An 18,193-nucleotide genomic window follows, 5' to 3' on the forward strand; every position below is an offset into this window, starting at 1 on the left:
AACATACATACATATCTAAAAAAAAACATGGTTCTAATGAACCGAGGGGCAGGAAAGGAATAAAGACGCAGATGTAGAGAATGGACTTAAGGACATGGGGAGGGGGAAGGGTAAGCTGGGACAAAGTGAAAGAGTGGCATGGACATATATGTACTACTAAATGTCAAATAGATAGCTAGTGTGAAGCAGCCGCATAGCACAGGGATATCAGCTCGGTGCTTTGTGACCACCTAGAGGGGTGGGATAATGAGGGAGGGTGGGAGGCGCAAGAGGGAGGGGATATGGGGATATACGTATACATACAGCTGATTCACTCTGTTATACAGCAGCAACTAACACAACATTGTAAAGCAATTATACTCCAATAAAGATGTTAAAAAAATAAAAAAACACAATCCAAAAAAAAGAGCAACGTACAGGATCAATCCAAATTTCTTGACATACACAGAGAAAATGTGACGCATTCTCAAGGGAAAAAAAAGATAATCATGAAGACCAGCCCCAAGCTGACCCAGATGTTGCAACTAGCAGGCAAGGATTAGACAGCTGCTATTTTCACTATGCTTTGTTGCAAAATGGAAAATAAGGTCACAATGAATTAAAAGGCAGGGAATCACAGAAGAGAAAGAGAAACTGCATATGAAAAGAACCACATGTAAATTCTAAAACTGAAAAACACAACATCTAAAATAAAACACTCACTGGATGGGCTTAATAGCAGAATGGAAATAGAGGAAGAAAGAAAGGCTCGGTGAACTTGAAAATGGTTGAATAGAAGCTCTCCAATATGAAGGATAGAGAGAGAAAAAGACTGGGGGAAAGAAATGAACAGAGCCTTGGGTACAGAAAAAATACTTAAAGAAAGAACGGCCAAAATGTCCCCCAAATTAATCAAAGATGCACATCAAAGGCTCTTAAACTACCCAGGCAAGTCTAGTGCCGAGACCTTTTACTGCATGTCTTAATTCTCAGGTCCACTCTATAGAGGTGAGGAAGTATACCCGCACTGGGATAGCTGTGAGTAGAGAAATATGTATTTGAACAGGAAATGTGTAATATTCAATCGGTAGGAAAAGACTCAAGCCTACTACCATCTTGCTTCTTTCCTGGCTTTTCTAGAAGCCCTTTCACTTTTAGCTCTTCCCCCTTACACTCCGATTTACCAAGGAGTCTTGTCAATACATAAAGGAATCTGTACCACCAACTTCCTGCCCTCTTCCCTGCAGCCAAACCCACCAGGGGTGAACCCGATTCCATCCTCCCCCTCTGCACCTCCATTTCACCCTACCCTCGGCCCCTCTCCCTTTAAGAATAAAGGTCTAACACCATCTTGAAGACTCACCTCTTTTTTCTGAGGCTGTCACTTTGCCCATCTTTAGGGATCTCACTTAGCTAACAAAATAATGTCCCCAAATGGGGCCCAACTGTTTTACATGGTGACGTGCCTAAGGGGAAATGAGGTTTGAAGTACAAACCTCTTATTCATAAACTGATCTCAGGTCTACCCGAACTAAAGGCAGATCCTCTGTGAGAGAATTACTCAGGGCGGCAAGAAACAGTTCAACGTTAAGAAGGGCTGAAAAGCACAAGCATTCACCTCATGGTACCTGCTGTAAATGCCCAAGATTTACAGTCAGTAAGAGTTGTGTGCAGCTGTAATCATGCCTCATGCTGGGATGATAACCTTTCCAGAAACCAGGTGTTTTTTGCGTCTGAGCTGAATCGCCAAACCTAGCCAAGCCACGGGCCACATGACTTTTTCATGCAGCAGGTGGCAGCCCCAATCTCAGAAACTAAGCCAGGTCAGCCTTTAGAGAGGTAAGTGGGTCGGACATTCTAATAATCAGAGTTCTAAGGGCAAAAGGATGACAATCCACACAGACACAGAGGTGTGCAGACACAGGGCTGGCCCATCCTTTCCCCAGCATCCTCTGGCAGAGAACCTAGATGACAACAGCTCTACATTTCCCAATGGGGAACAGTTTTACCGTATGTATTCAGATACGGGCCAGAGTCTCTGCTGAGTTTATAAAGTTCAGAGAAGATGGTTAGTACAATCTCGATTTTTGTTAATTTATGTCAATAAAAGCCCACCAAAGCTCAAAAAAAAAAAGAAGGCATCCTGACAGGGGCATAGGTTTTTTTTTTTTTTTTCAGACTATGAACATGTGCCCAGCAGGGTAGGCACAGGGCTGAGAAATGATGAGATTGAGGGACGGGGGAGAGAAGAGATGCCTTCTGCTCATCCGTCCCTTAGTCCTCTTTCTGGGGAAGGAAATAAAGGAGAGGAGAGAAGCACTTCTGTTCTTTTTTCTTCCCATGGGTAGAAAAAACTGCCACTTTTCTTTTTAAGGCTCTTACAATCATTAATAAGTTGTTTTGGAAATTCTTTCAGTATCTTCATTCTTCCACTTCGGCCGTATCTTAACATGAATGATTTTGTTATTCTGGCCTTGGCAGGGACAGAGAGACTTTCTGGGTGAAATGTTTATTGTTGTTAAGTGACACAAGGCAAGGATAATTTAGGACAGGTCAAAGGGCAAGTTTTTGTTTTGCAAAGCACCATCGGGAAGAGGGAGGGCATGTGGGGCTCCACTGGAGGCCTTAGAGCTAGGGGATGGGACAGGACGCCTGCTCCAGAGAAAGGATTTGTTCTCATTCTCCTGAGCTTGTGGGCAACAAAAAGAAAGCACTCCTCAACATCCAACACTCCAAGTATCCAAATATTTCCAGCACAATATCTGAAACTGGTCTGTACTCTGTATTCCACAAGGCACTCTTGACTTCCTGCAAATTGGGTACAAAGAGAAGTGAAGACCAGCATCTAGAAACTGAACGTGATGTTTGTAATCCATTCCTCAACACTGCTCTTATCCTTTCCTACCAATTACATGTCTCTTATACATAAGCCTAGTTCCTTTCATGAGCACTGACTGTGGTTTCTTAAAACGAAAAGCAATGCTCCAGAATGATCCACTTCTCTTGTTGTGGTCTTTAGACTCATAGAAACAAAGAACGCCGTTTTCCTGGGAAAATGAAGCCCAAACTTTAAGGTTTATATTGTTTAGTAAGTCACAGGTTGAAAAACAGGTTGCATAGATTACATTTTTTTTCATGAATCAGGACCCAGAAACCTTGTGCTGACCTCAAATCATTTAATATAACTACCCAGCATAAAGGTGACCTGATTCAAGTCAAGAGTCAGATAAGACCCTCGAGTCCCTCTCATTCTCAAGCGGCCCCTGTCCAGGGGTTCCCACAAAGCCGAGAAATCCCTGGGCTTCATTCCCCACATTGTGGGTCTTTTCTGATAACCCAGACATGGACTTCTTCCTTTGGATCTAGAAGACAGCAGCTTTTAGGAGGAATACTTCATGCCTCCAACCCACATTCTAAACAGAGGACATTTCCAGGCCCGTCCTGGGGGAAACTGAATGAACTGGTGTTCTGCTCAGCCAGGGTCACCTGGGACCTTTACAGAAAAGCACAAAATTGCGAGGCAAAGGGGGAAGCACCAGGAAGAAATTTTACCAGGTCTTGCAAACCCGTAACGTGCGGGCATCATGGTAGAACAATTTCACCTCCACCACACAGCAATCCTGCCCTGTAGGGATGAGGAACTTGGGAGGCAGAGAAGGCGCCCAGCTCTCAGGTCTCATGTGGGGACTAAGTTCTACAACCTGGAACACTGCCCAACTGACTCAAAGATGTTTCTACTCCTCTGGGTCACCAGTCACAGGTCATCACCTGGAGATCACTAACTGAGCTGTCAACAGCAGATTCTGTTAGAGCCCTGCAACGTGTGGAACAACCCTGAGACTGATCATGTGTCCCTACCCCCTCAGTACAGATACCTCGGCAGGCCTGACACGCTGAGCCACGGGGTTCAGTCTCCTCACAGAGCTGGAGCTCAAGAGCCAGAGTTGCTAAGTCAAGGGTAATGTAGAAGGAACTATTCTTTGTTCATATTCCTGAAGAATGTTCAAGGGGACCCCAACTCAAACTCTATAGCATAATTTCAAAAAAGCTCAAGTTCTCTTTCACCACGACCGACATCACTACCACCACCCAAGCTGACCTAGAGCTTCTGTGCAGAAGCCCAAAGCTCCTTTTTCTGCAGTAGCCACCCTCTTTCTAGTTATTATTTTCCTTTCATAGTTAACGTAACCTCCCACCCTTTTGATGTAGATCAATTTACAATTCCCACCCCACGGCTCCCCCTTCCCCCGCCCCAGCCCCAAGTAAGAATCCTTTCTCTTTAAGAGGGGGCTAGGGAAAACTAATCAGGCTAATAAATGCAGGATTTTCTTTCAGAGATACAGTAAATTAACATTCAAGCATTAATAGCATGTATTGATAGTGCACGTCAATGCAATTTGAACGTTAGGTTAATGCTGTACGTTACTCCAGTAGTGGTGTGCGTTTATACGTTCACACTATTGCCCTCACCTAAATGTGGTCAGGCCTTCCATTGGCGCGGACGCTTTCTGGTACTCCAGCTTGGGCTTGAAGGACTCTCTGGGCAGGTAAGAGCGATAGAGAGGGTAGTTCTTGGTATATTCGGAGAAAAGACATGGTTTCTCTGTTTTATCATATATCTTGGTAGGGAGGTGTGGACAGTGATGCCGCCTAATTTAAAAAAAAGAAAAAAGAAAACAGGAATGTTAGGTTAGTTACCTTCTTGGGAAGAATACATTCAGTTTGCTACCTCCTCAAAATCTGACCCAGAGTATAAAATCATGACTGCCGGCATTGAAAACAGCACTTTAACCCTTCCTTTTCTCTACTGAACTATGTGAGGCGGCCAGAATTTCTTAAATGATCTGTAACTGCCATTGGTTAATGGTCAAAATACCTTGAACCATAAAATTATGCACAAGCACGGCTGATGACCAGCCATCACACGTGCCATGCTGCTTGTTTAAATACTGAAATACTTCCATACCATAATAGGTGAACGGTTGTGGCCCCCAAGGCATCTGAGTGCCAACCTAGTCCCTCCCCTGAAACCCTCCCTCCCAATCACCCAGCAATTAAGGGCTTAACACCTGCCCTAATGGGGGCTCCAAGGCTGTGCTCTAGGGCCAGGCTCCTGTCTTTCCTCATTAGTTCCTGGGTCAATTCAGAATATCACCCTCGCACACAAGTGGCATCATACACAGCAGAACCACCTCAGTTCTGAGTCTACTAAACACCACTGACTATGTGAAACCATTTTTACATTGAAAGTCTGGCTCCTTTATTCTTTCAGGTCTCGCTTCACTTAGGCTTCCGCTGATCATCTTTACCTAAAATACACCCCTCCACGCCCTCACCTCTCAAACAGAGTTTCTCTCATCACGTGGACGCCTTTCCCATCACTTACTCTTATCTGTAATTGGCACATTTGTTGCTGAGTTTATTATCTGTCTCATCTGTCAAGCTCAGAAACTTTTTCTATCTTGTTCACTGCTACATCCCTAGTACCTCTCATATCCTGCCTGGCACAGAGTAGGCATTCAATAAACATTTATTAAACGAATACTGAACATATGAATGAATGATTAAATAAACTTTATGCCTCATTATGCAGGGAGATGATAGATAATAATTTGAAGTTATAATTTATAGTGAGTTTTTCCATTTTACATGCATGGTAATAAATGACCTTATTATTCTACTTGCAGGTGAATAAAGGGCAGCTATTTGAGCTGTCCAAAACAAAGCAGTGTATCAATTATTTAAATGCCCACATACAATCCTTGCAAACCAGCTAGGGTACCTCTAATCATCAGACACCAGCACATCAACCAAACTCCATGTTAGCGATCTCCAACTTAGTTACATCCAGAAATGGCACAGAATTTTAAAAAACTTTTTACACTAAACTGATTCTGATTACAGAAACTAAGATACACAGTGTTCTGGGGCAGCACATCAGAGAAAAGAGAAACAGACATACAGAGAACTCATCACTGCTCCAATCAAAAGCTGGTTTCTAGGCAACAGTTAGCGTGCTGCTCCCATTGTTAATAAGTTCAACCCTCTACATGAATATTGCTGTCACCACTGTTATTACTGTGTGCCTCTCTTCAATCTCCAACCACCGCCCTGTCACCTGCCCCCACCAGGGAAAATGGTCAACACCTGCATGGTTCGTACGGGTAGAGCTGCATAGGAACAAGTTTATCCCTATTTTCATTTCACGTGTAGATTTGTGTATCAGATTAGGATTCCTACAAACCTCAAATTAAAAGCCAAGAAGTGCTGGTTACTCAGAAATACCTCTGCAGATATATTTTATTCACCCATACCCTGAGAGAGAAATCAAGACTTTATTAAGGGTAACTTAGATTCAGGCACTTGCAATAAAGTGGACTCCACAGGCCTAACAGTATTTTCTCTCTCTAGTGCCCTTTTTTTTTTTTTTGCGGTACACGGGCCTCTCACTGTTGTGGCCTCTCCCGTTTCGGAGAACAGGCTCCGGACGTGCAGGCTCAGTGGCCATAGCTCACACGACCAGCCGCCCCGCGGCATGTGGGATCTTCCCAGACCGGGGCGTGAACCCATGTCCCCTGCATAGGCAGGCGGACTCTCAACCACTGCACCACCAGGGAAGCCCTCTAGTGCCCTTTTTTAAACCAGTAAAACTTTGCTTTTATATAACCCCCTTTCTATATTGTTACTTTTAAGAAATGTAACATATTGTAAAAGGCTCATTCCAAAAGAAAAATAAATTAAATAGCAAGAAACTACATTGCAACTGGTATTATAAGAGGGGATTTCAGTATAGCAACACAGGTGCATCCAGACATTGATGTTCCATTAAATGGAATTACATATAATATATATTTATAGGGCAGAGTTTATTCACTTGACGTGTTGGTAGTTAACTAAGACCTTGTCTCACTTTGGAACATCAAAAACTCTCAACTGAAAGTCAACTTTTCATCGCCTAGTGTGCTCATGGTGCCACCCTCTTTCCTCACCTGTGCCCACCCCAGCTTGAATGTCCCTCTCAAGACAGAAAGCACCATGTATTCACCTTGTTGGTGAAGTTTAAAGGTGGAACCCCTTTATCCAGGAGCTCCTCAAGGATAAAGACCAAGTTTTCTACTTCTGTGTTCTGGAAACTAGCCCAATACCTGATATATTTTATTGAATAGCAGATGGACAGTGTATAAGAGGATGAACTGCTGAAAGAAAAGATATTTACAAAGACATGACTGATTTGTTCTAACATTAGTAGAGCCAAAAGGGAAAATACAGATCAGAGTCTCAGTTTTTATGGACCTAGACAGTGTCTAAATAAAGTTTATAGGATCACCGTGCATGGGGTATTCAAAAGCAGTCTTAACAGTCATGAACCAAAGAAAGGAGAGACCTCTTCTCCCAGCTCTCTGATGCTTCTACCATCTTAAAGGAGCTGGTGGGCCACCTTGTTCAGGAGCACACTGAAACAAGCCAAGATGGGCCAACAGACAGAGAAGAGAAGGAGAGTAAGAAGGTTTCCTTAATCTATCAGAACCCTGAAGTCTTTCCACTCCAAGAACTACTAAAGGACCACAAGTAAGAGGAAATAATCCAGACTTTTTCTGACATTTGGTAAAGGGAGCAGTAGAGACCTTTCAATGGAACCCAGAAAAAGTTAACAGCTGACACCAAGCTAGAATCATAGAATTTTTTTAATTGAAAGGGGCCATGGAAAATATCTGATCTAACATCCGCACTACACAGATGAAGTCTCTGAAGCTCAGAGAACCATGTATGTAACCTAGCCATAGAGAGAAACTAGGTCTCCATCACATCTGAATGACCAAGTATGTTCCCTGAGGTGCACCCAGCTCAAAGCCATCTAGGACTCAGATGACCCCAGAATGGATGATAGAACTTTAAGTATATAACTAGTCCCTCCAGAATAGCACCATCCAATAGAAACAGAAGGCGAGCCATGAATGAGAACCACATGTGTCATTTTGTTGTTTTTTGGGTTTTTTTTTTTGCAGTACGCGGGCCTCTCACTGTTGTGGCCTCTCCCGTTGCGGAGCACAGGCTCCGGACGCGCAGGCTCAGCGGCCATGGCTCACGGGCCCAGCACCTCTGCAGCATGTGGGATCTTCCCAGACCGGGGCACGAACCCGTGTCCCCTGCATCGGCAGGCGGTCTTTCAACCACTACGCCACCAGGGAAGCCCCACACGTGTCATTTTAAATTTTCTAGTAGCCACATTAAAAAGGTCAAAAGCAGGTGAACTTAATTTTAATATTTTACTTTTAATCCAATCTATACAAAATACCATTTCAACATGTAATCAATACCCAAAATTGAGATATTTTCCTTTCTTACTATGTCTTCAAAATCCAGTGTGTGTCTCACATTGACAGCACACGTCAGGAGGACCACGTTTCAAGCCATATGTGGCGGTGGATTCCCCACTGGGAAGTGCAGGTACAGACAAAAAAACTGCAAGCACCCTGGTGCTGGAAGCTCCCCTACAGATGGAGGAAAGACAAAGATGCTTAGAAGTATTTTTGTTGACAAATAGGGTATCTGCCTCTTAGACTCTCTGACCTGCCTTCATGTAACACAATCAAAGGCATTAAAAGACATGAAAAATTAGTTGGAGGATTTTTTTCATTATGTCCTCACTCCACAGAGCTCAGCTTCAGTGTTATGCATCTGGAATGCACCCTGTAGCTGCTCTCTTTCCTGCCACCTCCACTTTTCCAACATGTTTCCCTTCCTTCGAGGCCCATCTTGAATGCTACTTCCACCACCACCGTCACCACCATCACCACCACCACAGGAAGCTACTGATGATCCCACTGTACGCTGTTACTGGCCGTGACTCTCTCTCCTCTGATTGTGCATGGTGTAGTGTCCCTACCTCTTTCAGGACCCTTTACTGCTCTGCTCTGCCTTGCGTGGTCCTCTACTTATCAATTTTCAGGTTAAGAATTTGCATGGTTGCAAACAAAGCCATTCATCGGGGGAAAGCATGGTAATTCTTCCTGCCACCAAGAGGCAGCATGAACAGTAGCTACTAGAATATCACTTTGAACTTTTCAAACAAATGAACTTCCAGTAGTTCTTTAGAACCCAAGCTGTTTGTAAGCAGAATAGCTTTCGGTGGATATGGGTGACTCGTCTTGCCTCTCTCATGGTCTTTTAGAATCCCCTGCTGAGCCCAGCCTGCTGTGGGCAGTGAGGAGGGCTCTCCATTCCAGGAGGCAGAGGGCATGGCAGAAGAAGACTCTGGAGGCAGGAAGATGCGGTTTCCAATCCTAGCTCTGTCACTGACTGCTTGTGTAACGTGGAGAACATTACTTACCTCTTCTGAACTTCGATTTCCTCCTCTGTAATCTGTGGCTAACAACTTCTACCATTTAGTATGATTGTGTGACCTTCTCCTCAGATACCAGAGGAAAAATGCCTAGCCCAGTCTAAGGCAAGCACTCTGATTAAAAGGCTATGTTTACTGAGCAATTACTGTACACCACATGGGCTAGGAGTTCTGTATCTCATCCCATCTAATCCTTACAGCAACGCTACGATGGAAGCACTCTTATTTTCCTCATTTTACAAACATGAAGACTGAGGTTGAAGAGATGTGATCTCATTGAAGGTGACAGAGCCAGATGGTAATGAAGTCAGGACTTAGAACCCCAGGCTTTCTGCCTGGTTCCAAAGCCTGTGCTCTTAATCACAGCCATATACTGTGTGGCTTAATGGGATGCCAGCCTGTACCAAACACCTCTGTTTCCTGGCTGCTCTGATAAACCTAAGGGCAGTCAATTAATAGGCAGTTCTTAGACCTACCCATTCCCCGTCCCCCTAGCTACACTCAGCCTTCCAGGACAGGATGTGCCCCTCTTTCCCGAGGACCCCAAAACCATTCTAATATAAACCAACAAATAGATGCAATTCCAAGTGCTTTTTAAAACACTGATCGTTCCACAGAACTTTCTTTACTGTCTAAACAAGAAAGTCTCATTAGATAAAGTCATAACAGTAACAACCAGAAAAACAAAGAACATGGAACGCTGGGTCTCAAAGGACCCTCAAGATCAGCCAACCCTTCAGTTTCAACAGGCAGGTGAGGGCACTGAGATGGAGGGACGCCAGGCTTCCAGCCAAGGTCACACAGCTGGTCAGCGGCAGCGTCCACCCCGGGTCCCACACCACCTCCCACATAACTGACTTCCATTTACAGCCTGACTTAAAACTCCAAGTGCAGACTCTTAAAGGATTTGCAGCCCAGTTTTCCTTTTGTCCGGTAGTTGGGAGACTGTGACCTGTCACAGCAGCCATGCGACGGAGGAAAACACTTAGAGCGGAAAATGCATTCTTGGTCTAGAAGAGGCGAAGGTGCCAACCGTCACCAAACCTCAAGTCAAAAAGTCATCATTCTATGCCAACGGTTTAGAATGATTTCAGGGTGTCTGGAGTAAGAAGAACTCTGAGACCCTAGAGGCAGCATCCTCTCAGAGGAGGACCTACATCTCTGGAATGGTCTTCTCCCTGAACAGCTCACAAAGCCAACACAATTAGCCTCTGAGGATGGACAAAGCCAGTGCTTTTCCCAACGTGCATGTGTATCTACCTGTAGTGGCTTATAAACTTTTAAAACGTTTACTAAACTTGGTTCTCTCCTATTTAGAATATACCCAGAGGCAAAGGGATACGTGAGAATGCTTTTATGAACTGCAAAATAAGACCACTGTTGAACATACATAGATATATTTCATACCAATCTTAAGACGACTCACGTTCCCCCTACCTACATCTTCTGCCTAGATCTTTAAAGAAATGTTGCATTGTGAGAACTCTGAATAACTCCAGCTTACGTCCTGCCCACGGTGCTAGGAAATGGGGCAGGGATTATAAACTGAACCTTGGTGGTGACTAATCCTTCAGGGGACCAGATTCTGGGTAACAGAAAGCAGGGCCATCTGGTACAAATATGACAGATAGATGCAACTGATGTACCAACTAGCAGTGGCTGCCTGCGAGCCACACTGAAAACTTCCTAGGTCACAGCCAAGTTTAGTGAGGATGACCGTCTTGATTGATTAGCCATGCCTGTCAAGGGTGCTGGTTTAGGGAAGTGAGGATGGGTGATAAATATATGAATGCAAGGAAAGGGAGGGAAGGCATTCTGGTGGAAATGTCCTAAATGGTGACTTACAGGAATCGCACGTTTGGAAGACATCTAGAAACAACAAAGCCATAAGAATATAAAGTTGCCAAGATGAGAAAAAAGGAATAAAAACAAGGCCAAAGTCTTGAAGAACACCACATTTAGGAAGCAGGATAAAGAAGTCTCAGGAGGAAAAAACTGACAAAAAGGAGAAAATTCGGTGACAGATCAAATAGAAGATTTTAAGTGTTCAACAGTTAAACACCTCAGAAAAATCTCATATGGTGACTAGAAAGCAGCTTCAGCAGAGCGGCTGTGCTGCATCCAAGGAACAGATGCTGCTGAGGAAGTGGAGGAGGGGAGAGAGACCACGCTGAAAAATCTGGCGACAAAACCATCAAGAAAAGTCCAACGGGAGTTCAAGAAATTACCCGGGACATACACAAGAATTGCTAACTATGTGATTATCATCATGCGGTATTGGGTAAAAGAAGTGAAATCAGATCATCTTTGTAGGTAGAGGAACAGAGTAGCAGACAGGGATTCCTTTTTTTTTTTTTTCTTTTTTCTTTTTTTGCAGTACTCTCAATGTTGTGGCCTCTCCCGTTGCGGAGCACAGGCTCCAGACGCGCAGGCCCAGCGGCCATGGCTCATGGGCCCAGCCTCTCCACGGCATGTGGGATCTTCCCGGACCAGGGCACGAACCCGTGTCCCCTGCATCGGCAGGCGGACTCTCAACCACTGCGCCACCAGGGAAGCCCCGACAGGGATTCTTTGATGAGCAAAAACAATTGCTGGAGCCAGAGCCTGGACTACAAAGGAGATATGATGAAGGCGGGAAGGCGGGCGGGATTCAAGAGACAATTGGAGAGGAGAGATGGGAACCTGAGCAGTACCAGTCTGGTGGCCTTGACGCAGGACACAAAGGCATTGAGAGGAAGAAAGTGGATGAAATGAAGAGGTGCAAGGCATGCACAGGGCACTCCATAGAGAGTGTGTTGAAAGGGCGGCTGGAAAAGAGTGCAGACTTGCTTCCAAGGAGTAGTGATGCCAAGGGAGAGGGGCCCAACTAGGACCTTGTGCGGCAATGCTCAGAAGCTCTGAGGGAAGATACTCTGGTTCAGCAGACTGTGAGGCAGAGGGCCTCGTGGGATGGCAGGCACCAGTGAGAGGAGCTCTGGTGGGGCGTGCAGCCAGCAGGCTGAGTGGGCAGGAGGGCAGTCAGTGAGAGCCAATGGTCCTTTGAAAAGCCAAGAGCCTGGACAGAGCAGCAGAGAGTATGTTCAGAGCCACAGAAGAGCACCCCAGGGGCTCTCCCTGTCCCTTCCGCCTTAGCAGTCAAAAGGAAGAAGAGTTTCTTCGGTGAAAATAAAATAGATGAATTGAGGAAACCTCTTCAAGAAGGTGCAACTGCTCAAGGCATCCTGAGGAGACACAGGGCAGGCATTTTAGCAATGGCCCCACTGAGTCTTGGAGAGACACACAGAAAGGACCATGCCAGTCACCAAGGCGCCTTCTCTCTCCACCTCTTAGACAACCAACCCTCTGGGGGAAGGCAGGTGCCACCTGGGCTGTTCCAACTTGGCACGTCTCCTCCCCACCAGCCCTGACAACACTCTACCCAGACCCCTAGTCCTACCTGACCCCCTTCACCTCCTTCAGATTTCAGCTCAAAAATCCCTCCTGCCAGGAGGACTTCCCAGACCGCTCATCAGATGGCGGTCACTCTGCTCATCCCCCCATTCTCACACCACATGCTGGCAGCCACCTGCTCAGTCTGACGTCCTGGCAGGCGGGTCTCGGATACCACTGCCTTCGTGCCTGGCATGTGGTAGGCATTCAATACTCGATTGCTGAACACAGGCAAGAAGAACAGGGGCAAGTACCATATGCGGCTAAGTCGTGTCCACTGTGGCCTGAGCCAGCAGCACACCTGCAAACTGCTTAAAAAGCAAACCCAGTGGCTAGACTCCTATGTGTTGACCCTTGCGGCACGGCGCTTCCTAGGTACACGCAGCTTAGCAATTGGTTTTAAAAAAACAAATCCTTGACCCAATCGCAAATCACACACGTACATCATTTGAGCTGGATCACAACAAACCTTAATGTGCAAGCTAGAATTATAAAGTTTTTAGGGGAAAACACAGGCGAATACCTTTGTAAGAGTAGAAGGCAAAGAGTTCTTAGGTCCCAGAAAGTAATAAGCATAAAAGAAGGAACTGGTTAAGTTAGACAAAGTCAAAAGCTTCTGCTCATCAAAGATATATTTAAGAACATAAGCAAGCCACACATTTGGAAATAATATTTGCAAAACAGATAGCTAGCAAAGGACTGTTATCCAGGATATATAAAATCATCTATAACTCAATAATAAAGACACAAAAATCACAAGCAAAAATCTGAACAGACACAAAAAGGTGTACAAATTGGCCAATAAACATATACAAAAGTGTCTAACATCACAAGTCATCAGGGAAAGACAAGTTTAAACCACAATGAGATACCACTACACACATACCAGAACAGCTAAAATTAAAAAGACTAACAAAACTTACTGTTGGCTAAATAGAGTACCAGCACTGTCATTCACTGTTGGTAGGGATGTAAAAAGGTCCAAACCAATTTGGCAAAAGCTACGGCAGTTTCTACATGCTGGCCTACCTCCCAGCCCAGCAATTCAATTCCTAGGAATTTATCCAAAGAAATAAAAGCCATACATTCACAAAAAGGAGTTGGACAAGAATATCCAAAGAAGCTAATTCATAGAACCAAAGACTAGAAACAGCCCAGGCATCCATCAATGGGAGGACAGATACATCGTGGTATCATCATTCAATGGGATACTACTCAGCAATAAAAAGAAGCAAACTACTGGCAGCCACAAAGCAGCAGACACATAACAGCAGGGATGAATCCCACGAACACTTCTGTTGAGTGAACAACATCAAGAGTGCATACTTGACAATTCCATTTATATGAAATTCTGGAACAGTAGGAACTAACCTATGGTAGAAAAAAATCAGCTCAGTGGTTACCACAAGGAGAGCGAGATAAGAGAATGATTGGAAAGGAGTATGCAGGAACTTTCTGGGGCGCAGGTATGGTTCTACGTCTTGATAGGGATTGGAGTTACACAGGCACATGAATTTGTCAAATTCAGCCAACACCTCAAGATCTGTGCATGTCATTGTAAATTTATCTCAAAAGAAAAAGGAAACCGATATTAAACTGTTAATGACATGAATGTTGAACTATTTAAGGGAAAAGTTTACTGATGTATGTGATTTACTTTGAAATACATAAACGAGATGGACTGACGGATGGAGGGATAATGAGAGGACTAGATGGAGAGGTGTGTCGATGTGGATGATAGCATCTAGGCAGTGGATATACAGCTGTGCACTTTCAAACTCTCAACTTTGTCATATGCTCAAAAAAAATTTTTTTTATTTATTTTTTTTTGGCTATGTTGGGTCTTCTTTGCTGCACGTGGGCTTTCTCTAGTTGCGGTGAGCGGGGGCTACTCTTCTTTGCAGCGCACAGGCTTCTCACTGCAGTGGCTTCTCTTGTTGAGGAGCATGGGCTCTAGGCGCACGGGCTTCAGTAGTTGTGGCGCACAGGCTCAGTAGTAGTGGCTCACAGGCTCTAGAGTGCAGGCTCAGTAGTTGTGGTGCACAGGCTCAGTAGTAGTGGCTCCCAGGCTCTAGAGTGCAGGCTCAGTAGTTGTGGTGCACGGGCTTACTTGCTCGGTGGCATGTGAGATCTTCCCGGACCAGGGCTTGAACCCGTGTCCCCTGCATTGGCAGGCAGACTCCTAACCACTGCACCACCAGGGAAGTCTGCTCAAAACTTTTCATAATCAAATGTTGGAGAGGAAAAAGAGCAAGAACAAGTTTCTAAAAGTCCTCTGTAGATGTGATCGTGGCATTGTGGTTACGTAATATAGTGTCCACATGTTTAGAGAAGCACGGTGAAGTAGGTAGGGGTGAAATGACATGACGCCTGGAATTGATGGATGAAACAAATATGACAAAATCTTGATAATTATTGATGCTGGAAGATAATTATTGACAGGGGTTCATCACTATTCTCATTTTTGCAGATTTAAATTTCTTTAATTAAAGAAATATTAAAACAAATCCCTAAGAGGCAGGGCCTACATGAAACAAGCATGTATCTGCTTCAGCAAGAGTTTCCCCGAGGCCAACACGGCTTTAATCCAACCACCTGGGACAAAAGAGGATCCTGATTTAAGCTGATGATAAGTGCAGAGCCAGCAACCAAAGGAAGCTTTCCTTCTCACACTCTGAAGTCTGCGTCAGCTGCACCGGGCTTGTTCCCATGTGGCCTTTTAGGGTCCTCCAGCCAAAAAGCAGGAAGCTCACATACTTAACCGGAGTTTCACTCTCTTCTCAAGAAATCGAGTGAGTACCCCGCGCATTTCAGATGAAACCCAACAGCTGTGCTCAGCAAATCTTCCCAAGGCTCTCTTCCAGGCATTGCCAAAAAAAGAAAAAAAAAAAAACCCAAAGCCTCTTTAATCCCTATTTTTAAATAATAACTGTCTCTGACCCACCACCTCACCCCTAACCCAAGATTGCGTTGTTGCCGAGCTCACTGTAATTATTCTTATCACAGCATTTATCCCACAATATTACAAAATGCTTGTTTGTTGCCCAGACTGGGCTCCTTGGTATGGGGAGTGGGGGGCGGGGGGAGGTATCTTGTTCACTATTATATAACCAACTAAGCACAACGCCTGGAACACCTACAAGCTTCCTAGAATAGTTTTGGGTGGCTGGGTGAACCATTTGTAAAACTCGCACAGTTTACAGAGCCTTGCCATATGGTCTCCTTCTTCCGGCCACCCTAAGAGCTAAGCAGGGCAGAAATTATTCGCCTCCCCGCAATATCCCAGATAAGGAAACAAGACCAAGGGGGCATTCAAGACACGCTCCATCTCACAGAACAATCAGTGGTAAAACCTGGGCCAGGGCCAGTTTTGCTAACTCCTTGAGATGTTCTTTTCATCATATCAGATTCCTTTCTGAGGAAAATTCAAGTTGATCTCTCAGAAGACGAGACACTTCTCTAAGCACGATCAAAACGCTTGGAGTTAGGGATCCTGTGGCCTCTGAACTGAGTCACTTTAAGAGAGAACAGGACCCAGTGAGCATGGATCTTCCTCGGAAAGCAGGAAGAGTAAACAGCTGGATAAACGCCACTACCCATAAAAGCCCAGATGTTCGTCTTGCTGTTTCAACATATTAAATGTCTCATCTAATTAATTAAGGTAAAAAGACAACAGGGGCGCTGTACACCATGTTACTCTCCACCAGCCAGCTGACATCAGCTGCTCGACATGCATTAATCTGTTGCAAAATTTCTCCCTCCAAACATGCCCCTTCCCTCATTTTGCATAAACAACAACCAAGTGCTGTTTTCATAGCCCCTTTGGAAGGATCAGGGGCTGGCTAGGATTACCCTGAGCTGTCATCTTTGAGGTCAAATTACCCCCAAGCAGTAGTTCACACAAAACTCGTCCTCTTCTCTTAGCTTCTCTTAGCTTCAAGCTGGGGGAAAGAACTGGAAGTTCTGGTGCATCTGTAAATAAAACGCCATCAGCTGAGGTGCATGCCCTCCCTGAACCCATCCACGCACACATGAAATGCAGCCCAGGATTCCTGCTTTGAGTTTCAGCAGGTGAACTGGCAACAACTTGCACGGGGCCAAAGGTCCAAAGAGCAGGTCTCCAGACACAGCTGCGCTCCACCTCCTTCAGATACGGAGTTGCAGACAGGCCTGGGAGCTGTCAAGGGCCTTGTGAATTACTGTGGAATTACCAGGCACTTCACTGAAGATTATTGATATTCCATTGCCTTGGGCTCCAAAACTTGATGCTGAGGTACCTTAGCGTCCATGCTAGGTTTTCAATGCCAAGGTCTTGCTGTGTCAAGATTTCTGGGAACCTTTCCTTCTCTAAATGTGGACCTGTCTTATGCTGTGGGGTAATGAGGAGGAAATGGTTCCCATCACCTATCCGCAGCCCCAGCCCTCCTACCCAATATCATTTCCCACCTAAGCAGCCACAGAAAGGAGTACTTTTGTCCTTCAGAGCAGCAAGTGGCCAAGCAAGACACGCAGAGAGAACAGATGTGAATCTAGTAGCCAATGCCCAGTTTCAGCTCTGAGGATTTTCTCCCCTGCTTGCTCATAAGCTACTCACTTTACCATCATAAACTGAGGATTCCCTGTGCCCCACTGCTGCTTGCTTCAATTCTAGAAACCTTTGGAATTTCAACTGATATCAAAATTTCAACTACTGTTATATCCTCCATCGAAAAAGATTTACCAATACTAATCTACATTTTTTTTTCCTCTGCCTCTAAGGAGCCTTTCAAAATTTGAGCCAAATCTCCTATAATGTCATTAAAGTGAAAGAAAAATAATTTAAACAATGAGTGGAATGATTTTTGAAAAACAGCCTTATTGAGCTAAATGTATTCCTTTGAGTACCAGAAATATTTTTAAACAAGCATTTGATTCTTAGGGACTGAAGTTACTGTTACGAGATCACCACCACCCCCACCCCAAAAAAAAGCAGGAGGCTGAATTTCCAGTTTAATTATGACCACAGATGAGCAGCTGGAATGAAATTACTTCACTGTGCTGTGTGTTCCTAATTCATCATATACAAGTGATCTCTGATTTCATTAATGACTTTTCTCTACTCCTCAGATGTTTAGCTTAAAGGGAAATTCTTTAAATTATCTCTTTCCAACTGTACTTTTTCAATATAGTCTTTGCTCTGGAAATTCAAATTTACTGATATTAACTTCATACTGATAGTGTAAAACCCACTCCTTCGATAAAGCATGACCTTATAAAATGTTAAAGGCAACCCACTCTTATCTCTGAACAAATATCCTGCTTTATATCAACTGCCCAATAACCAATAACAAAAGATTCAAGTTTTACTTTGTTACCTGACAAACACACAAAGATGTGTGGCATAAAAAAAACCGAGTTACAGAAACTGTACTTTTTTCTTTTTAGGTTTATATGTTTTAGCTA

The 18,193-nt window shown here is 44.5% G+C and overlaps 1 protein-coding gene across 1 annotated transcript in view; it reads right to left on the reverse strand.

Annotated features, from left to right (window-relative positions):
- SAXO1 (stabilizer of axonemal microtubules 1) overlaps positions 1-18,193 on the reverse strand; it is a gene marked incomplete at its 5' end in the record, with an annotated part of 113,271 nt that overhangs the window by 27,871 nt on the left and 67,207 nt on the right. The window contains one exon of the mRNA XM_060153207.1: positions 4,450-4,629. Coding sequence (XP_060009190.1) covers positions 4,450-4,629 — 180 coding nt within the window. The remainder of the gene's footprint in view (positions 1-4,449; positions 4,630-18,193) is intronic.

The sequence above is a fragment of the Lagenorhynchus albirostris genome, chromosome 7, assembly GCF_949774975.1.
Source record: "Lagenorhynchus albirostris chromosome 7, mLagAlb1.1, whole genome shotgun sequence".
In the NCBI taxonomy this organism is placed as follows: domain Eukaryota; kingdom Metazoa; phylum Chordata; class Mammalia; order Artiodactyla; family Delphinidae; genus Lagenorhynchus; species Lagenorhynchus albirostris.